The sequence below is a fragment of the Onychostoma macrolepis genome, chromosome 19 (genome assembly GCF_012432095.1).
Source record: "Onychostoma macrolepis isolate SWU-2019 chromosome 19, ASM1243209v1, whole genome shotgun sequence".
Classification (NCBI taxonomy): Eukaryota; Metazoa; Chordata; class Actinopteri; order Cypriniformes; family Cyprinidae; genus Onychostoma; species Onychostoma macrolepis.
In genome coordinates, this window is record NC_081173.1 from 31400733 (window position 1) to 31423857 (window position 23125).

Here is a 23125-nt window from a genome sequence, read left to right on the forward strand (position 1 = left end):
TCGATAGGTACACTGTAAAAAAAAATCTGTTAAATTTACGGAAAAATACCGGCAGCTGTGGTTGCCAGAATTTTACCGTGAAAATACGGTAGCTAAATTTTAGGATTTACAGAACTGTTTAAATTTACAGTGAAAACCGTATCTCATTAACTGATACAATGTTAATACACAAACCTTTTAGTTAACTCATTTTATTTGCAGAAACCGACTATGCTTAAATTATCCAACTGCCATTTGTTTATAGACTAATATTTATAATGTTTATGTAATGTGAGTATGAGAGTATTGAGAACTATTTTGTTTAAGTCCATGAAGAAAATCTTACTGATTTATGCAAAGTCATCAATTCAAATCTCTTGCAAATAACAGCAGCACACATACATGATCAAAACTAGCAAACACGTTCTCATTACATCAAAACTACACAGTTACTGCCTTTAAATAAAGCAACATGCAGCATAACATCAGTGTCTCTGTCCGTCCTTGACTTAAGCACAGGCTCTACTCTCCAGCACAATGGTGACCCACAAAACACAACAGGAAGTTGACTGTTAGGTTTTACAGTATTTTGCTGTTTTTGTCTTGATTTTACGGTGAAATACCGGCAGCTGTGGTTGCCAGTAATCTACTGTTTTTTCAGTTTGCTTCCGTAAATTAAATTCATGGTATATTTCTGTTAAAATTACGTTTCACAGTATGTTTTGTCATCTCACACATTTAACCCCTTTAATCCCACAGCAAAATCCTCAGTTTTAAAGAGCACTTCTATGTGTCCACACTACAGAGTGTTGAAGTAACACTGAAGCAGTGATGAATTAATGAGAGAATTAAGTGACTAATTAAATTAGGATTGAGCTTTATTGATGAACACCTGCTGTTAACAAGTAGAATCATTGAAGGAATGAGAAACAAGAGCAGAGAAACAAAACTTACAGCTAAAGCCAAGATGAAATCAACTGAAATAAAACACATGAAATCTCTCAAGATTTCAGAAGAGGGTGATTAAACAACTCCACACCAGCATCTTATTACTAACCACTTTTACTTTATTTATGTCATATGTGTACAAAAGCTCTTATTGAGATTTTAGTTGTTGTACTTTCATTTGAAGTCACCATATTGGCGATCAGTGAGTGCTTTAGTTGGGATCTTGAATCGTGACTCTTTAACATTGGTTTTTGTTTGCTTGCTTTTAATTAGCTGTGTTTATTAAGCACAGTTTTTAAAGCAAAAACACCAAACAAATCTATCATCATCTGGAGACTGATTTTTGTGATGTCAACACCAACATGGTCTAGTTTAATTAATTGATTATCCCGTGTTAAGTCTCTCTCATCTAAACATGTAATATGTTAATTGCTCCACTGATACTACAGCAATCAAATGTTGTGAAACAGCTCTAACCAGAATATGCACAAATGAATGTACTGAACTATGGCAGAACTTAAACACACACAGACATCAGCAATCGGCATATGAATCTCAAAATTGGTGACAATCAAAAATGATATAAAATTTTTTTAAAAACGGTTCAACTCTGAACATCACAAATCAGTCTACTGAAAAGTAACAACAAAAACAACACCAAAATAAAAGCAAATAAAGAAAATATTAAGAACATTCAGCTGCATAATTTATTCATGCTGCAGTGCATGCTGGGAGTTTTGTACTGGCACCCAGCATGCTTTGCTGCATGAATTGTTTTTTATTATTAATAGTCACCATTGTTGAGGTTCATGTGCTGATTCCTGATGTCTGTGTTTCTAAATGGTGCTGTAACTCTGAAGGTTTTGTGAATAAAAGGTTTTTAAAAATTTTTCATGGTTTGTCAGCTTAATTTGTAGAGTAATATTACTACCATAAACAATGTGAAAATAATTACAAATCACCCATATTGCTTGACACTAACTGACGATGACCACCGCGTTTAAGTTTTAACCAAAACTACTTAACTACAATTTCTCTTGGCTTTTCTTGTCATAATAAATGTGCTCTACAAACACAGTTACAACAGCCAAAAAAAAACTAATTTTAAAGAGTCAAGGGTCAAGAGCATAACTAAAGCAAACACCGATCACCAAGATGGTGAGGTAAAACAAAACATTTGAAATAAAATATAAACCTCTGTTAATTCATAGATATATGACAGAAATGAAGTCAAACTGGTTAGTAATAAGTGGAGCTGGTGATGCTGTTTGTGGAGTTGTTTAATCATCCTCTGCTGTTTTATTTCAGTTGATTTCATTTAAGGCTGTGGCTGTATGTCAGTTGTAGTTTTGTTTCTTGTTCTTTCCTTCAGTGATTGTGTTTGTTAACAGCAGGTGTTCATCAGTGTCTGAATTCACTCATATGTTCTCAATCACTCTGTCTAGTGGACTATATAGTGCAGTAATGTAGGACTAGTGAATGAGGGTGTAGGGTGTGGTTTCAGACACAGTCTGTGAGTGTCGACTCTGAGGCTACTTTCTCGAAAACAAAGGTTAGATCTATTACAGTTATTCACTGTATATAGTAAGGAAACTTACTCTTAATCATTTAACAGGTTATTACTGTGGTATTTTACAGTTTTTTACTGTTAAAATCACAATCATTTTTTACAGTGTATTATAGATGGTAGACAGCAGTAGTGTTAGTCGTCCAGTATCAGGATTCTGGTGATACCAGGCCGTTCTGATTTTGTCGGTCGTGTTGCAGTTCAGACTGATGCTTTCCTTCAGCCGGAATCTTAACAGAGTCACATCATGTCCTGAAACATCTGGAAAAAATCATAAACTGATCATTTGAAACGATTTAGATAAAACATTAATTATATTTAAAAGATCAAAGATGTGAAATTGTAAAGTATAAATTTACCGCTAGAAGTGATCTGAATAATCCTGTATAAAAAACACAAAAGAACATGACTTTCTCCATTGTCTTTCATTGGTAACAACTTTGATCAAACTGCAGATTTCATTGCAGTGCAGAGACCCTAAACCACAACGTGTTTCCACTTCCTCTCTTAATGCTGTTAAACTCAACAAGCTATCTCAAACTGTTTGAACTGATTGTCTTAAGTTTTAAAACCAATAAATATGAGTACTGTAAACTCCTATACATTGAGTCACTTGTATTTTTTAAGTGCTGTTTAGTCAATTAAAAGTTTACTCCACTCAGTCCGTTTGAATTCAGGTAACAAATCTAAGTCTAAACAGCTATATAGCTACTTCAATAGTTTGAGGAAACTGATTGCCTTATATTGTTAATCAAAGTTGATTAATCAAGCTAATCAAACTCAAAATAATAAAGTTATATAAGACTAAGCAAAAACTACAAACAAGAAAATGTTTAAAGGGATAGTTCACCCAAAAATGAAAATTCTTTCATTAATTACTCAACCTTTTTTTTTTTCTTTTTTTTAACTCTACTCTATTTTATTTAATATTTTATTGTATTTTATAATCATTTTTGTTATTTTTGATACATTGATCATAATAAATTGTTTCAGAACTGCAAATTAGTCGCACAGAAATAAAGTAGTATTTACCATTATTTCACAAAAGAAAGACCACACGTATTCATTTGCCCCTTATTCATTTGTTTAGGTCTACATCACATTTAGAAAGAATTATCGTTTCTATGATTTTTCCATCAAAAATATGACCATGACGTGTGATTTCTTAGTTTTACTGCTGTTTATTTGATCAGAACTCTCAACAACACATTTAACATTGGAGACATTTTATTTGAACAAGCTTTGTGCCATAAAACAGATGACATTTATACTTTCTTATGAACTCAGCTTATACCCAGCCAACAAACTTATGTGGGGCCCAGATGGGTGGCTCCTGGGCTCTCTAACTGGGCCCCAGCCAGTTTTGTCCTCGGTTTCCATGAGGGCCCCACATGGGTCAGCCCAGATGAAACAATGAAATGAACTCTGCTCAGTATGCATACTACAGAGTGCTAAAAATAAGACTGAAGCAGCACTGCAGTTCATTAGATAATTAAGTGATTAATCTAGTACTGATTGAGCATTAGTGATGAACACCTGCTAAAGAAAAAAGAGACGAGCAGAAACACAACTACTATTGACTTCCAGCCACAGCCTGCAAAACAGCTGCTAATAAAAGACATTAAATCTGTGAAGATCTCAGCAGAGGAGGATTAAACAACTCCACAAACAGCATTACTAGCATCATTATTACTAACCAGAGTAATAGAGAATTGTCTCCATTGTCTAGAGAAGCTCTTACTGAGAAATATAGAGGTTCAGATGTTGGTTTTATTGAAAAGTATATTTGTCACCATTATGGAGAATAGTGTTTGTTTTAGTTGGGTGGTTGGCCCTTAAATTTTAAACTTCAGTTTTTCTCTGGCTGCTTTCACAGTGTTTGTTATGGCAAGACAAGCAAGAAAAAACTGTGATGATGAAGATATAATCAGTAATGGCCTGATTCTAGAGACTGAATTCTAATGGTACAGATGATGTGATAACTTCACATTAATAACACTTGACATGTGAGTGTGCATGTATATATTTAACCGTGCAGAAAATATAAAATAAATCTTTAACCAAATGCTTTGAGCTGCTGCCTCACAAACACACAGACATCAAGAATCAGTGTATGAATCTCAACAACGGTGACATGATTCATGCTGCAATGCATTCTGGGTGCAGCACACAAAAGTCAACCATGGCTCCCAGCATGCATTACGTCACCGTTGTTGAGATTCGTACACTGATTCTTGATGTCTGTGTGTCTGAAAGAGCTGACCGTTAAAAACCCACATTCAGAATTTCAAATCTGTTTTTTTTTTCCTCAGGGTCAGCAATGTGAAAACTTAATTATTTGATTATAACAAGCCACTTCCTAACAGTGATGAGTTCTATGAGAAAGACTGCTTTACAATGTTAAAATCTGTTATGTGTTCATGTCTTTGCACACAACACATTGCGGTAAAGAAAACAAGCTCCGATCATTTCCTCTGGGTTTTGATCTGTAACAAATATGCTCGAGGAACACATGGTTACAACAACCAAAGAAAAAAAAAACCCATCTAACACAGAAGTCAAGGGTCAAGAGCCCAACTAAAGCAGACACTGATCTCTAACATGGTTACTTCAATTGAAACAATAAATCAACATCTAAACCTTAGTTAATTCTCAATAAGATCTTCTGTAGATGTCTGACTGAAATAAGTTCAGAGCACTCATAATTGTTAGTTTTAAAAACTTAAATGTTTTAAGGCAATCGGTTTACTCAAACGGTTTGTTACCCTAACTTGTTGGGTTTTACAGCGATGAACTGTTGCCTACTAACAATAGAGTTAATGTTACTCAATTTTTATAAGTAATTAGTTATGTAATTTAATGAAAAATATTAGGTAGACATTACTTAATTTCTTTCAGTTTGTCATAGCTGTAAAATTTAGGTACTCTTTACTCAATATATAGGATAGAATCTACTCAAAAAAATTAAGTGCAAATTGTTACCTCAATTTTATTGAGTAAATATAGTGGATTACTCAATTTTATTGAGTAAATATAGTGAATCATTTTTTACAGTGTGGCTGGGGCCCAGTTAGAGAGCCCAGGAGCCACCCATCTGGGCCCCACATAAGTTTGCTGGCTGGGTATGTACATATTAATGCTCCTCTAGACTGAGCTTCACCACAACAGAAGTCTAGGTGAGATCTGACCAACAGAACCACATCTGAACCAAACACTGGTGAGCCACCATCGGTGTAACTTATAAATGTTGATTATTGTGATCGTGTGGAAAATAAAGCTCACAAATGTATCATTTAGGTGATTTTTGATCACTCAGACCAGCATATTCGGCTGCAGTCCATCCTTTCTGCCAACCGTGATAGTAAATATTTCTTCCTGCAATGATTATAACCAGAAAAAACACAAACACAGCCAGACCAACACCACCGAATATCAGCACACGCTCCATCAGCGTCAGCCCGTCTACAGACAGACAGACAGACAGACAGACAGACAGACAGACAGACAGACAGACAGAAAACATTCATTAAACAACAGAATAAAGTAACACAGATAGTTCAGACACTAATTCTGTTTGGTTGTTTTGGGTTTGGACTGTGGTAAAACTGCACTAAAATGACATCTGTGAAGCACATTCTGTAATAATGTGACAAGTAGTTATGTGCTCAGTAACTATGAACATGTTACACTCTTTAAAAAAAAAAGTTTTTAATTGGATTTGATGGTTCTGTGAAGAACCTTTAATATCCACAGAATCTTTCCATTGGACAAAAGGTTCTTTATCACTGTAAAACCTGACAAGTTAGGGTAACTCAAACCGTTTGAGTAAACCGATTGCCTTAAAACATTTAAGTTTTTAAAACTAACAATTATGAGTGCGCTGAACTTAGTTGAGTTCAGTTAAGTGATTAATTAAGTGCTGATTGAGCATTAGTGATGAACACCTGCTGTTAACAAACAGAATCACTGACAGAAAGAGAAACACAAGAACAACAACTGACTTTAGACACATGCTTAGATGAAATCAACTGAAATAAAATACATTAAATCTCTCAAAACCTGATTAAACAACCCCACAAACAGCATCACCAGCTCCACTTATTAATAACCAGACTGTCCTTATTTCTGTCAGACATCTACAGAAGGTCTTATTGAGAATGAACTAAGGTTTAGATGTTGATTTATTGTTTCATTTGAAGTAACCATGTTAGAGATCAGTGTCTGCTTTTGTTGGGCTCTTGACCCTTGACTTCGGTGTTAGTTTTTATTTTTCTGTGGTTGTTGTAATCATGTGTTCTTCAAACATATTTATTGCAACTCAAGAGCCCAGAGAAAATGATCGGTAGTTGGTTGTTATATATTTATGATGACGATCATCTGTAAGTGAACTGATCTCGTTGAGAGTGAAGATGGACTCATTGTGTGTCTAGTCTCTGATTAAATGGATGTTGTATTGATTATAGTAAAAGTGGTTCTGTGACAGTCAGTTAATATAAAGGACTTTCCAAACAGTTTGTCCACAAAAAGTTTTAATCTATGGTAGCAATCAGTCTCACACAGACATCAAGAATCAGCTTGTTAACCTTGTTAGCTTGTTAACCTCTTGTTAACCACCTAACAAGCTGATTCTTGATGTCTGTGTGAGTCTAGTCCCTACCATAGATTAAAACTTTTTGTGGACAAACTGACTGTCACAGAACCACTGGCTCTTGGAAACGCTTTTACAATAATCAATACAACATCCGTTTAACCAGAGATTAGACACACAATGAGTCTATCTTCATTCTCAACGAGATCAGCTCACTTACAGATGATCGTCATCATAAATATATAACAACCAACTACCGACAACTTTCTCTGGGCTTTTGAGCTGCAACAAATATGTTTGAGGAACACATGATTACAACAGCCCGAGAGGAAAAAAAACAACTAATACAGAAGTCAAGGGTCAAGAGCCCAACTAAAGCAGACACTGATTTCTAATATGGTTACTTCAAATGAACCGATCTAAACCGTAGTTAATTCTCAATAAGATCTTCTGTAGATGTCTGACAGAAATAAAGTCAGTCTGGTTATTAATAAGTGGAGCTGGTGATGCTGTTTGTGGGGTTGTTTAATCAGATCTCGAGATTTAATGTTATGTTAATGTTTAATTTTATTTCAGTTGATTTCATCTAAGGCTGTGGCTGAAGTCAGTTGTTGTTCTTGTGTTTCTCTTTCTGTCAGTGACTCTGTTTGTTAACAGCAGGTGTTCATCACTAATGCTCAATCAGCACTTAATTAATCACTTAACTGAACTCAACTGAAATAAGTTCAGCGCACTCATAATTGTTAGGTTTAAAAACTTAAATGTTTTAAGGCAATAAGTTTCATCAAATGGTTTGAGTTATCCTAACTTGGGTTTTTAAGGCAATTGGTTTACTCAAACGGTTTGAGTTACCGTGACTTGTTGGGCATAGATCTTATTTAGTGAACTCAGCTGAAATAAGTTCAGAGTACTCATAACTATTAGTTTTAAAACACTTAAATATTTTAAGACAATAAGTTTCCTCAAATGGTTTGAGTTAACCTAACTTTTTAGGTTTTTAATGCAATCGGTTTACTCAAACCATTTGAGTTACCCTAACTGTTGGGTTTTACAGTGATAGTGGAAAAAGGTTCTTTAGATTATTAAAATTTGCATAACTTATAACTTATACACTAATGCACTTGAAGAGTTCCTGAAATAAATTGAGACACAAACAAGAATGATTTCTGCTCTCACCTGTGATCTCAGCATCAGAATGAGCTTCGTCCTCACTGTCTGTCAGCTTTTCTGAAATTATTTGAAATATACGATCACTTTACATATATGATCACTCATCAGCAACACACATGATTTCAGGAATCATTCATATCTGGAGCACAAACACAGCATTAAAAAAAAAAAAAAACTTTAAGATCCACAGAATCTTTCCATTGCACAAATGGTTCTTTACAATGTTCTTCACACTAAGAAAACAATGCTTTTAAGAACTGATCAGTATAAGGTTCTTTATGGAAACAAAAATAGTTCTTCTGTGGCATTGCTATTAAAAAAAAAAAAAAGATGTCCTGCAATTAGTCTGTTTCCTTTTTGGAAACTTTATGTTTATGTGTAGTGATGATTGAAATAAATTGAGAAATAAAACTAATAATTCTTAGCATTTAAAACAGTATTCAGTATTCAATTCGAGAAAAATTGAAAAGTCAGCAGAACTAACCCTCGATCTGTATTCTGATGGGGTTTCCAAAGCGCATATCTGAATTCACTGATCTTGTTCCACAGAAATAAAGACCTGAATCTGACTGTATTAGTCCAGTAATAACTAGTGAGGCTGTTTTGGTCAGCATATCTGCTGTAATTGTCAGACGACTGTTTTGATAGTCTGTAAATAGCTTTGTTCCGATGCTTCTGGCAAATATCAGTATTGTTAGTCGTCCAGATTCAGGATTCTGGTGATACCAGGCCATATCATGCATGTCGGTGAAGCTGCAGTTCAGAGTGATGCTTTCATTCAGCTGAAATCTTAACACACTCACATCATGTTCTGAAACATCTGGAAAAAACATAAACTGATCCTTTGAAATGATTAAAACATTGATTATATTTAAGGATAAAAAGATCAATGATGTGAAATTGTAAAGGAGATTATATTTACCGCTAGAAGTGATCTGAACAATCAAGTATGAAAAAACACAAAAGAGCATGACATTCTCCATTGTCTTTAGTTGGTAAAAGCATTGATCAAACTGCAGGTTTCATTGCAGTGCAGAGACACTAAACCACAACGTGTTTCCACTTCCTTTCTTAAAGGGGTGCTATTATGCTTTTTCACTTTTTGAATTTTAGTCAGTGTGTAGTGTGTATGTTTGGGCATAAAAAGATCTACAAAGGTACAAATCTCAAAGTCCACTCCAAAGGGAGATATTTCGTTTTTTTAAAAATCCCTTTTCAAGAACTACAACGAACGGCTCGTTTGGACTACAGCGTTATTTTCTGGTGTTTCTGATATCACAAAGCAGCCCATTAGAATATCATTAAAATAAATCCCACATACGGAAATTCGAATGGTTGGGGGGTGGAGAGGGGTGAGGTCGTGGTTAGAAAAATAGACATATAAACCCGGTTCTTGTGTTTTATATCACTGTATTTCTGAAGGAAACCGACTGTCTACATAAAATTTGGGATGTAATTTTCATTTCATCTTGCATGTAATGTCTGATAAAGCAGCGTTTGTGAGCAGAGCACTGCTTTGTGTACAGCATTACCGGGGAAACCTCGATCTCTCCAACAGCGTCTCCCGCTGTCAGAGAATTAATTTGCATATATATGCCACCACAAATAGTGTAAATCTGTGGAACTATGGTATAAATAGTATAGCAGCCCTTAAAAATATGTCATGTGGTGAATTCCAGCCATAACCAGTGACGTCACTAGATGTCCTGCACACCTGTACAGTTTAATCATGCTCTGCCGGGCCCTCAGCAGTCATCATTATGGGCCCTCAATGCTTCTGGGTCTCCTGTTTCATGTGACAGCAAATACAATTGAAAAGCAATGGCAGAGACGAAGATGTCTGTATGTACTACTTTTGGACAAGTCAGAAGACATACCCATATCCATATTCCAGAATGACAATGTCAAGATTCATCAGGCTCAAATTGTGAGAGATTGTCCTCCACAGAGTCCTAACCATATAACCCCACTGAATGTCTTCAGGATATGCTGGACTCGACTTGACACTGTCTGCTTAAAAAAGTCACACACTCTAATATTTCATTGGACCATCTTTAGCTTTGATAACATTGTGCTTTCATTGTGGCATTGTTTCAACAACATTATGCAACATCACAGAGTTTATTTCCATTAAGAGTTGCATTAATTTTTGGTCGAGATCTTGTCAGACTGCTCTGCAAAGTCAACTCTAGCACATCTTAAAGACTTTCAATAGGGTTAAGCTCAGGACCCTATGGTGATCAATTTATACATGAAAATGATTCCTCACTATTTCACAGTTTGGGTCCAAAGAATCTTGACATTGTCATCTTGGAATGTGGACAGGGATGGGCAGAATTTCATTAAAATACATATTTGAAATACAAAATGCTATTTTGTATCCTAAAGCCTTTTTGGGGGATCTCATCTCATTTCTCATTTTTTGTGTCAGTCAACCTCTTTAACAGGGTGCGTTATCAGGATTTTGTTGTTATATGGGTAGGGTGTATATTGTGATTTGTCCAGCAGGGGCACATTGTGTATTGGTCTGTGCACTGTTAAAAGGCTATGAGGAAGTGCAGTGTGTGTGCATGTCTGAACACTGCAATGGGTCCTCAATAAAGTGACCATCAATAATTATTGGCTCCTGTGCATTTTCTTTTGTTAATATCTCAAGATACTACATATGGTGATGAGAATAAACTATATAAAGTAACTTCACAACTTTCACTTGCGTTGATAGCAAGATGTTTTCTTCTTGCTGTGTAAATTCATTTATGTAATTCATATTCTTCAGTCAGCAGAAGACAGAAGTCTTGCAAGAAGTGCGAGGAGTGAATCACAGTTTTTCTGTGTTTCAAGGCATGTGATTGGCTGTTATGATAAAGTCAGATGCAGATTGAACTTTGACCCAGCTGTTGAAAAAGTGAGAAGGAAACTCAATTCATGGTGGCAGAGATATATATATATAAATACATACAGTATCTCACAGAAGTGAGTACACCCCTCAGATTTTTGTAAATATTTTATTATATCTTTTCATGTGACAACACTGAAGAAATGACACGTTGCTACAATGTAAAATAGTGAGCGTACAGCTTGTATAACAGTGTAAATTTGCTGTCCCCTAAAAATAACTCAACACACAGCCATTAATGTCTAAACCGCTGGCCACAAAAGTGGAGGAACTCCCGTAACACCTCGTTCATGAATTCCTGGAAGACGGATGGGGTGTTGGAAAGGCATAACGAGGTATTCATAGTGGCCGGAAGGGGTAATGAAGGCCGTCTTCCATTCATAGCCTTCCCGGATTCAAACGAGGTTATACGCGCTCCGCAGGTCCAGCTTGGAGAAGATGTGTGCCCCATGGAGTTCCTTGAGAGCAGCAGGGACCAGAGGAAGTAGATAGGGGAGCTTGACCGTCTGGGAGTTCAGAGCTCGGTAATCAATACAAGGCCGCAAGCCCCCGTCCTTCTTACCCACAAAGAAGAAACTTGAGGTCTCCGGTGAGCTGGATGGCCGGATGAATCCTTGGTGAAGAGCCTCCTTGATGTATTCCTCCATAGCCTTGCTCTCCGAGATGGACAGCGGATATACTCTACCCTTGGGGAGTTTATTTCCAGGCAGCAAGTCGATGGCGCAGTCCCATGGCAGATGAGGTGGTAGTTGAGTGGCTGCCTGCTTGCTGAAGACATCCTGGAACACCACGTAATCATATGGGACAGAGGGAGTCACACTGGGCTCTGGACTCTCAATACGTGTGGAGGCGATCTGGACAGATGGTGACTTGTGGAGTGGACGTGGAAGTTATGTGAGACAGTGTTGGTGGCAGAATTCACTCCAGCGAATGACCTCACAGGAGTCCCATCTGATCTCTGGAGAATGAGCCAGGGGCGTCCCAGGATGATGTCCACTGTGGGTCCCTCCAGTACCAGAAATGTGATTTCCTCTTCATGCAAGTTACCGATCTTGAGTTTCAGTGGAGGTGACTCATACTTCACGTGCCCACGTCCTAGCGGCTTTCTTTGGATGGTTTCGACTCGGAACTCCTGGGCATGACGGCGGTGGGGCAGATGTAGGGGACTGTACATTTAACTGTAGGGGAATATACAGTCAAAAACCCAAATGTGGACCAGGTGTTGGTTGAAATGAAGTCACGGAGACAAGAGATGCGTTTCAATTGAAGAAAAGTTTACTGAAGAAATAGTTTGCAGTTTCAGGCAGGAGTCAGCTTCAATACTCGCGACGGAGTTCGTAGGCTGCTCTGCGTACAAGTCAAAAACACCAGCAATTACACCCTAACAGAGGTTGCTAATTGCGTCAATGCATGTGTCATCAAAATTCTGATAGGTTATATATATATATATAGGCCTATCTTACACTCTTAAATATAAAGGTGCTTCATGATGCCATAGCAGAACCTTTTTGTCTAAATGGTTCCATAAAGAACCTTTAACATCTGAAGAACCTTTCTGTTTCACAAAACGTTCTTTGTGGTGAAAGAAAGATCTTCAGATTATAAAAAGGTAAGGAAGAGATGGGGTTTTTAAAGAACATTTGACTGAATGGTTCTTTGTGGAACCAAAAATGGTTCTTCTATGGCATCGCTTGAAGAACCTTTTGAAGCACCTTTATTTTTAAGAATGTATATATATATAGGCACCAAGGCACCAAACTCACCTGTGTCTGTGCCAAAATTTTATTTTTGTTTTTACTGAAATGTCACATCTCACTATACGTGCTGTGATTTATGAAGACGCCCAGAACAGTCCGGCAGATTTTTATTGCTATGTAAGTTTTCTTTTCTTTTTTCTTTAATTTTGTTCATTTTTTAAAATATAAATCCAGCCTGTGTTTTTCTGTTACTATATAATATACAGTATGGTTTGTTGTGTTTCTGTTTCTTAGAAACTAAACCTGCTAGTCATACCAGGGAAACTCTTAATGCAGAATGTATCTTTGATATGACGATATGACAATATATGTGTTATGGATAGACTCGGACACGAAGGTAAGAGGTGAATAGAAAGTGGTTTATTTAACAGGTGAAACACACTGGTGGATATAGTAGAATGGAGAGGTGAGTAGATAATCTTGAAGTGAGTAATTCGTGGAGTGGTGATGAGATGATGATAACTTTCTTTTTCCACAGTGTTTCTGGAAGACGAGACGAGGGGATCCACGGTGACACACACACACTCCGATGATTGGAACTCTAGTAGGAGAGGATGACACAAGGAGGAAGAATACAGGAGGTATACTCTCTAGGAAGGATATAGTCTTTGGTTGTAGGATACAGCGGTGTCAGAGTCCACGTTGAGAAACGAGATCGGACAGTGAAGTGAGTGCGTGAGGATCTTTTGTAGTGGGTGTTGATGAGGCTGTGATCAGGTGCAGGTGTGCGTGATTAGAACTCTGGTGAGGTGGAACGCTGTGATTAGTGGAGTGAAGGGCCTGACTGATCTGTGACAATATGACGATATTTATATATATTTTTACATTATCATAGTCATAACATTAGTGAATATATTATATATTAGTTTTAAGTTGTCTCGCGAGAACCACTGACCTACAGCGCGATCTACCAGCATTGCCTTCGCGATCGACCTATTGGGCACCCCTGCCTTAGAGCAAGTCTGCAAAACTATAAGCACATTACCTTAAACTCAGTTTGCTATTGTAAAACAAAACTCTAAACAGAGTTCTCTACATTGTGCACTGTTGCAGTGTCATATAGTCTAAAATAATGTATAATATTAAAAAGTATATGTAGTATAAATTGTAGGATAATAAAGTCAAAAATATAATAACAATAGTTTTATTATGGCAAATAATAACAATAGAAATAAAATAGGTTAATATAGAATAAAATACACATAAAAATAGTATATCAAATAATAGTGAACAGTAATAATAATTAGTGAACATGAACTAACAATGAAAAATAATTGTAAAGCTTTTATTAATCTTAGTTAAGATTAATTACAGCATTTACTAATGCTTTATTAAATGTTACACATATTAAAATTAATTAATGGTCATGAACTAACATGGACTAACAATAGACAGCTGTATTTTATTAATTAACATTAACAAAGATGAATAAATATTGCAACCAACCAAAAGAAAAAAAGAAATATATATATATATATATATATATATATCTTTGCATAGAGTTCTTAAATACTAACACATTTTGCCCAATGTGGCATCTGTTTTTATATGGTATGTTTATATTTGGCAACACAATTCTTTCCCCTAATTTCTGTATGGTATATTTTGTTATTTTCACTTATGTTATGGCATGTATTTTTCTCAGGAGGATAGAATTGCTAAATAAATAAACTTTTATCAATCAGTAGGCCTATTTTTTTTAATACTTAAGTACATTAAAAATCAAGTACTTTTGCCCAAATAAAATTGAAAAGGAGTACTTAATACTTTTACACTGTGATGCAAAAAAGAAGAAGAAAAAAACAGCACGTAAAAAGCAATCTGATGCAGTGTGAGTGAATACTTTTCATTCATTTGCACATTTCATTTTAATGACAGCCGTAATACATTGTTCAGTTGTGCAGAGGAAATTTGTCACAGCCATCTGCTGGAGTGCCTATAACGGCCACCAGAGGGCACTTCTTCTGGGTTATAGTTTGTCAGCTCTGGACTTCATTTCCCATCATCCTTTGCTCTGTCTATTAGTACCCATAGTTTCCAGCTGTGTGTCATTAGTCTTATTAATTCCTATATATACCATGTTCTGTAAGCCCTTGTTTGCATCAGTACTGTTTTCTGTTCTTGTGGGTTACATTTTTCTGCTTTTGCCCTGATGTGGATTATTGTTTTTGGACTGAAAAGCTGCAATTGGGTCTTCTTGTTTGAGACCATTTTGTGACACAATTTTCGCCCCTTTGTCTTGAATTTGTGGGGCATTTTTGCCACAAGCCCTCATTAATTTCCAACCCTTGTTGCACAATGAATCTCTTTTTTACATCATGTCTACACTTCATTATAATTCGCAAATGCAAATTTAGTTCTGAGAATCTTATTGTAGTCAGTCATGAATGTTCATTGTGAAATGATGTGAAACCATTTTTTGTTTTTTCTGAAACTGTGAGAACAGATCTGGCATCATTTCATATACTGTATACAGTTGTGTTTGAAGAGGTTTAGCATTGCTAATAATCAGGTTTTCTGTCAATGCACAAACATGTGTGATTTCTTAGTTTTAATGCTCTTTATTTGATCAGACAAGCTTTATGTACCATAAAACAGATGGCATTTATATTTTCTCTTGAGCTTAAATGTACATTTTAAAGTGCCCCTATTATGGATTTTTGAAAATCACCTTTCATGCAGTGTGTAATGTTATGTGTGTAATTTAGTATGTGAATGTAAACAGTCTGCAAAGTTGTAAAGCTGCAAGTGCATCATAAAGTTATTGTCTCTCAAAAGAAAGAGTGGACTCTGAATTGCTGAAACGAGTCATTTGTTCACACGTCACAAGTTACCACATTTGCATAATCGATCATTTTGACCCATACAATGTATTTTTGGCTTTTGCTACAAATATACCTGAGCTACTTATGACTGGTTTTGTGCTCCAAGGTCACATATCTGAACAATCAGAGCAGATCAGCCTCACACAAAGGAGGGGTTTGGAAATATGAATCTTCAAACAAATTGTTTAATATTGCACACGCACAAAAGAGTTAATGAAAGTGCATGTTTTTTTGATCTTGCATGCATTTAAACCTATTGAGACCTCTCAAAAACAAATTATGAACCTTTCAAATAGCATAAAAGGGGCACTTTAATGCTCCTCGAGAGCTTTGCCACAACAGAAGTCTAAGTGAGATCTGAGTCACATTGGTGAGCCACCATCGGTGGTAACATACAACAATGCTGATTATTGTGATAGAGTAAAGCACACAAATTTAGTGTCATTTAGTTTTTTTTTCAATCAGTCAGACCAGCACGTTTGGCTGCGGTCCATCCTTTCTGCCAACCGTAAAAGTGAATGATTCCTCCTGCAATGACTGTAGCCAGAAAAAACACAAACACAGCCAGACCAACACCACTGAATATCATCACACGCTCCGTCAGCATCACCGCGACTGTAGAGGCTACAGACAGACAGATAAACCAATTAAGCTACAGAATAAAGAAACACAGATAGTTCAGACACTAATTCTGATTGGCTGTAGTGGGTTTGAACTGTGGTAAAGTTGCACTAAAATTACATCTGTGATGCACTTTCTATAATAATGTGACAAGTATAGTTATGTTGCTCAGTAACTATGAACAGTTACATTTATTAAAAAGAAGGTTTTTAATTTGATCCATGAAGAACCTTTAACATCCATGTTATATTTCCATTGGACAAAAGGTTCTTTAGATTATTAAAATTTGCATAACCTGTAAGAAATACTCTAATGCATGTAATGTGTTCCTGAAATAAAATAAAATACGAGTAAGAATGATTTCCGCTCTCACCTGTGATCTCAACATCCTCTGGAGGTTCTGTGACGGAATGAACTTTGTCCTCTTTGTCTGAAAATATTTAAAATATATGAACACTTACTGAGTTTCAATATTATTAGCAGCAAACTCCTCAACAACACACACGATTTGAGGAATCATTCACAGCATAAAAAGAACCTTTAACACCCACAGAATTTCTTTATAGTGGAAAACAGTTCTACAGATGATTCAAATGCTCTTCCCACTAAGAAAGCAATGCTTCTTTTATGAACTAATCACTAGAAGGATCTTTGTAGAAATAAAAATGGTTCCTCTACAGCACAGTAATACAGTAAACAAGTGTACAGTAAAAAAAAAAAAAAAAACTTAATGGAAAGTTTATTTGTAACATAGTACTGATGATTGACATGAATTGAGAAACAGTCAAATAATTCTCAGCATTAAAAACATTATGAAGATTTGAGAGAAATTGAAAAGCTGTACTAACCCTCCATCACTAGTCTGATGGGTTTGTCAAAGTTCATTACATCTGAATGCATTGATGTTCCACAGAAATAAAGACCTGCATCTGACTCCGTTAGATCAGTAATAACTAGTGAGGCTGTGGTGGTCCCAACGTTTCCCATAAATGTCATGCGATGGCTTTGATAGCTTGTATACATTTTATAGAAAGCATATAGCAGTAGTGTTAGTCGTCCAGTATCAGGATTCTGGTGATACCAGGACATTCTGATTTTGTCGGTCGTATTGCAGTTCAGACTGATATTTCCATTCAGCCGGAATCGTAACAGAGTCACATCATGTTCTGAAATATCTGGAAAACATCATAAACTGATCATTTGAAATGATTTAGATAAAACATTAATTATATTTAAGGATAAAAAGATCAATAATGTGAAATTGTAAAGTAGAATATATTTACCGCTAGAAGTGATCTGAATAATCCTGTACAAAAAAACACAAAAGAGCATGACCTTCTCCATCGTCTTCCGTCTGTAAAAGCACTGATCAAACTGCAGGTTTCCTTGCAGTGCAGAGACACTAAACCACAACGTGTTTCCACTTCCTTTTTAATGCTGTGAAAATCAACAAGCTATAGTATCTCAAACTGTTTGAGGAAACTGATTGTCATAAAACCAATAAAATATGAGTACTATAAACTCATCTACATTAAGATAAATTCATTTGTATTTGTAAGTGTTGTTTAGTCAATTATAAGTTTACTCCACTCAGGCTGACTTGAATTCAGGTAACAAAAGTATTAACAGCTATATATATAGCTACTTAAATTAGTTCAAGTTCAAGTTCATCACACTCAAAGTAATTAAGTTGCATATGACTAAGCAAAAACATTGGTACAAAGCAATGATGACAGAACAGGAGATTATTCTTATGTATTTATTGAAATACAACATTTACAATATGTTTTCAAGCATAAATCAGTGGGCTGTGAAGTCAAAAATATAACATTTAAAAAACAATATAATCAGACTTTTCACCAAATAATTAAAGACTATACGAACAAGGAAATGTTTGAAGGGATAGTTCACCCAAAAATGAAAATTCTGTCATTATTAATAACTTTTTTTTTAAATTCTACTCTATTTTATTTAATATTTTATTGTATTTTATACTTACTTCAGTCAGTGTAAGCTGTGATTTAATGTGCTCTATAAATAAAATTGACTTACTTATTTATGTACTTACCCTCATGTTGTTCTGCTCCATAAGACTTTCATTCATCTTCAGAACACAGTTGAAGATATTTTAAATGAAATCCGAGAGGTTTCTGTCTCACAACCACAGCATTTCACCAACAAAGAAAAGTTTTATCAGGAAACTATTCAGAAATAAATAACTGGAACTAGTAAAATCACAAAAAAAAAACAAGATAAAAGTGGCCATTTGTTTGATTTTTTTGTAGTTTATTTAGAGATTTAAAACCACAGCATTGATGTTGTATCAGTTTTACAATAATAAGTGATGCATTGATCATAATAAATTCATTAGTGTCGAGATTGCAAATTAGTCACACAGCAATAATAAAGTTTTTACCATTATTTCACAAAAGAAAGACGACACATATTCATTTGCGCCTGTTTCTGTTTATTTATAGTCACAGACAGTATGTTTAGGTCTTCATCACATTTAGAAAGGATGATCATTTCATTTCTATATTTCTTTCATCAAAAATACGACCATGATATGTGATTTCTTAGTTTTACTGCTGTTTATTTGATCAGAACGCTCAACAACACATTTAACATTGAAGACATTTTATTTGAACAAGCTTTGTGCCATAAAACAGATGACATTTACACTTTCTCATGAACTCAGCTTATATGTACAGTACGTATTAATGCTCCTCTAGACTGAGCTTCACCACAACAGAAGTGTAAAGTGAGATCTGGCCAACAGAACCACATCTGAACCACACACTGGTGTAACATATCGAGTGAAAGATAAAGCTCACAAATGTGTCATTTAGGTGATTTTTGATCACTCAGACCAGCATGTTCGGCTGCAGTCCATCCTTTCTGCCAACCGTGATAGTAAATATTTCTTCCTGCAATGATTATAACCAGAAAAAACACAAACACAGCCAGACCAACACCACCGAATATCAGCACACGCTCCATCAGCGTCAGCCCGTCTACAGACAGACAGAAAACATTCATTAAACAACAGAATAAAGTAACACAGATCGCTCAGACACTAATTCTGATTGGTTGTTTTGGGTTTGGACTGTGGTAAAACTGCACTAAAATGACATCTGTGAAGCACATTCTGTAATAATGTGACAATTAGTTATGTGCTCAGTAACTATGAACATGTTACACTCTTTAAAAAAAGTTTTTAATTGGATTTGATGGTTCTATGAAGAACCTTTTCCATTGGACAAAAGGTTCTCTATAGTGGAAAAAGGTTCTTTAGATTATGAAAATCTGCATAATTTATGCACTTGAAGAGTTCCTGAAATAAACTGAGACACAAACAAGAATGATTTCTTCTCTCACCTGTGATCTCAGCATCAGAATGAGCTTCGTCCTCACTGTCTGTCAGCTTTTCTGAAATTATTTGAAATATATGATCACTTTAGATATATGATCACTCATCAGCAACACACATGATTTCAGGATTCATTCATATCTGGAGCACAAACACTGCATAAAAAACCTTTAACATCCACAGAATCTTTCCATTGCACGAAAGGTTCTCTATAGAGGAAAATGGTTCTATAGATGATTAAAAGGTTCTTCACGCTATGCTTCTTTTAAGAACTGATCACTACAAGGTTCTTTGTGGAAACAAAAATGGTTCTTCTGTGGCATTGCTGTAAAAGAAAAAGAAAAAAAAACAGCCTTTTTGGAAACTATTTTTATGAGTGTAGTGATGATTGAAATAAATTGAGAAATAGTTCAATAATTCTCAGCATTAAAAACAGTATGAAAATTTGAGAGAAATTGAAAAGTCATCAGAACTAACCCTCGATCTGTATTCTGATGGGCTTTTCAAAGTGCATTTCTGAATTCACTGATCTTTTTCCACAGAAATAAAGGCCTGAATCTGACTCCGTTAGTCCAGAAATAACTAGTGAGACTGTTGTTCTCAGCATATCTGCTTTAACTGTCAGATGACTGTTTTGATAGTCTGTAAATGACACGTGTGTGCTGCCTTTGGCATCAGTAGTGTTAGTCGTCCAGATTCAGGATTCTGGTGGTACCAGACTATATCATATCTGTGGCTCAAGCTACAATTCAGAGTGATGCTTTCATTCAGCTGCAATCTTAACACACTCATATCATGTCCTGAAACATCTGGAAAAAAATCATAAACTGATCCTCTGAAATGAACAAAACATTGATTTATATTTAAGTATTAAAAAGGTCAATGATGTGAAATTGTAAAGGAGAATATATTTACCGCTAGAAGTGATCTGAACAATCAAGTATGAAAAAACACAAAATAGCATGACCTTCTCCATCGTCTTCCGTCTGTAAAAGCACTGATCAAACTGCAGGTTTCAATGCAGTGCAAAGATACTAAACCACGTGTTTCCACTTCCTTTCTTATGGAAAGATTATGCAGCTTCTACATAATTTGAAGTGCTTTATTTTCTTAAAGCTGTATTAAGATTTGATGTTTAATGTGCAATGTCATAATTAAATATAATATAGAAATTAGAGGTGGGCGATATGGTAAAAATATCATATCACCAGAACTCCAAACATAACTCTCTACTTCACAAGGAGGAAGAATGCAAATCTTGTTTATAGACTTTTGTCACATTTTGCAAAAAAAAATTTCTGCCAGTGCAACTAAATTTTGTGAGCGTTCACACTGATGCACCACGCTGTCCAACTCATAAGCTTTGCCATTTCTGGTGCACAAGAGAAACATTAAATAGCAAATGAAAAAACGGTCCAATAACAGAGCGCATGCAGCACAAGCACACCACTGCTGCAAAGTCTCGCGAGAAAAATAAGCAACCGCAGCTGCAAAAACAACCCCAAAACAAGCCCAATATTTTTTTATTATTATCTTCAATATTATTTATTATCAATTATTTATTACCAATTAATGAGCCTGCAACATATTAAATTGAAACTACTCTTTTATTTAAAAAGCAAAAACAGGAGTTATTTTACAAAAATCAGCAAACAGGAACAGGATTCCTCTGAAACCATTCATGTTGATCTGGTGACACATTAATGATTGCTTACTGCACAGTGCTGCGAGATCCATTGAGAAATGAGTGTTCACTATTGCATTATTGACACACTATTTTCATTTTTTTGTAAACCTTTCCTTTATTCTTCTGTATTGTTAAAAGCGCTATATAAATAAGTGACTTGACTTGACATTATTAATTTCAGGGTTTGTACAGGCTTTTGAGAGAAACAATTCAAGCATTTTTCAATGACTTTCAAGCATTTCAACTATTTCCAGCACTTTAAAGCTCTAAAATGATCCCCTTTAAACCAAAATATACCTTGTGCTGAACGAAGACACCAAATTATCACTATAACCAGTAGATGGCAGCAGAGGAGCACTTATTGGATTATTAGTCATTCATTTCCACTTTTTTGTTTTATAATTTGAATTTATAAAATCACCATTATAAAATATCAAATCATCAAGAAGTCAAATTTTGTCAAAGTTTTGCTCTTTTTTTGTGTATGAAATAAAGTGCCTTGAAAAATAATCGATTAAAAAAATTGATTTTGCACATGTTACTGTTGTTTATAAGAAATAAATCTGTCTCCAGTTACTTAGAATCTTGCAGAACTTCACGTCATTTAAAATAAGAAAACATAAAAAAAAAAATAAAAAAAAAACACCTTTCAGAATCCTTCATTTTAATGTATTATTATTGTTCCAAAGCTACAAGAAGGTTTCAACTTGTCTGTAAGGTTATACATTTTACATCCTAGTCTGTAAGACTGTACATTTCAATTCAAAGTTAGATGCCAGATGAAGGCCTATTAGCTTAATTATTGACTCTGGATAATCTGAATTTTTTTAGAGATAGATAGAGATCACGGTTGCCCCGCACAATTAAAAAAAAAAAAAACAACTTTAGACACCCAAACAAAATAATATGCAGGCTAATTTACTTGAGGTTCTGACAAAATGTTCAGTTTAATGTTATGAGTCTACCTATTTCTCATCATGTAATTTCTGCACTTTTCATTTCTCCTGCACAGAACAAGCACATGTTCTACTGTTTCTGATACAGCTATTTTATTTGCCCTATCATTGCCCATAATATCTGTATGAGCAGTATACACTCTTTTTTTTCTGAAAGTGTGATGGTAGATTTGATATAATTGCAGATATGATTTAGCATAACTAAGGTTTAGCATTAGTAATGCACATATTTTTATTGCACAATGGAGAGAACATTTAACTGTTCATGAGATAGATTTTCAAGACGGCCCTGCATGCTTTCAAATTGCTCTGGCAGGACTTTAATGTCACACACTCATCGGTCTGCTTCAAGTCAAACACACCCACTTTTTATTAATGCAAAGGAAAATTAAAGAGTTAACAGGAGGTTAAGACATTTATCCATCAATTACAGTAATCGCAAACTGAAATCGATCTACTTGCTTTCTAATTTATTGATGATAAAATACAATTATTAAACTCTTAAAACTTGGTTTGTTGTTGGTTAACATTCATTTGTTGATATAGAATGTGAATGATTTGTTTATAAGTATGGTTTTTAGTGCAGTCAAATTAGTGTCCTAAAAGTTATGGACACATCTTGCTGGATATTATCATTAATAAACATGCCAATATTTCTCCAGAGTTGCTTAGACAAGTTCAAAATAAAGGAATTTCTGTGTGAAATTGGCAAAATAAACCTTTTGTATTAACATTAGACTTATATTACTTCATGAAATGTT

At 35.2% G+C, this 23125-nt stretch overlaps 2 protein-coding genes across 4 annotated transcripts; both read right to left on the reverse strand.

Moving 5' to 3' along the window:
- Positions 1-1165: 1165 nt before the first annotated feature.
- Positions 1166-9248, reverse strand: LOC131526017 (uncharacterized). 3 transcript variants are annotated; one of them, XM_058754077.1, is made up of 5 exons: positions 9175-9248; positions 8737-9072; positions 8259-8309; positions 2854-2876; positions 1166-2755 (listed from the first exon to the last, which is right to left on the reverse strand). In XM_058754077.1, exons 1-5 carry the CDS (start codon positions 9233-9235, stop codon positions 2735-2737), a joined length of 492 nt encoding a protein of 163 aa, XP_058610060.1. In that variant the 5' UTR covers positions 9236-9248; the 3' UTR covers positions 1166-2734. The 3 variants fall into 3 exon arrangements, with proteins under 3 accessions (XP_058610060.1, XP_058610058.1, XP_058610059.1); XM_058754075.1 differs by lacking the exons at positions 1166-2755; positions 2854-2876 and adding an exon at positions 5375-5956; XM_058754076.1 differs by lacking the exons at positions 1166-2755; positions 2854-2876 and adding an exon at positions 5375-5956 and having other exon boundaries at positions 8737-9094; positions 9175-9227.
- Positions 9249-14536: 5288 nt separating this feature from the next.
- Positions 14537-17730, reverse strand: LOC131526062 (uncharacterized). Its single transcript, XM_058754146.1, has 4 exons — positions 17635-17730; positions 17200-17526; positions 16725-16781; positions 14537-16354 (listed from the first exon to the last, which is right to left on the reverse strand). The coding sequence occupies exons 1-4, from the start codon at positions 17693-17695 to the stop codon at positions 16188-16190; spliced, it is 612 nt and encodes a 203-aa protein (XP_058610129.1). The 5' UTR covers positions 17696-17730; the 3' UTR covers positions 14537-16187.
- Positions 17731-23125: the final 5395 nt, after the last annotated feature.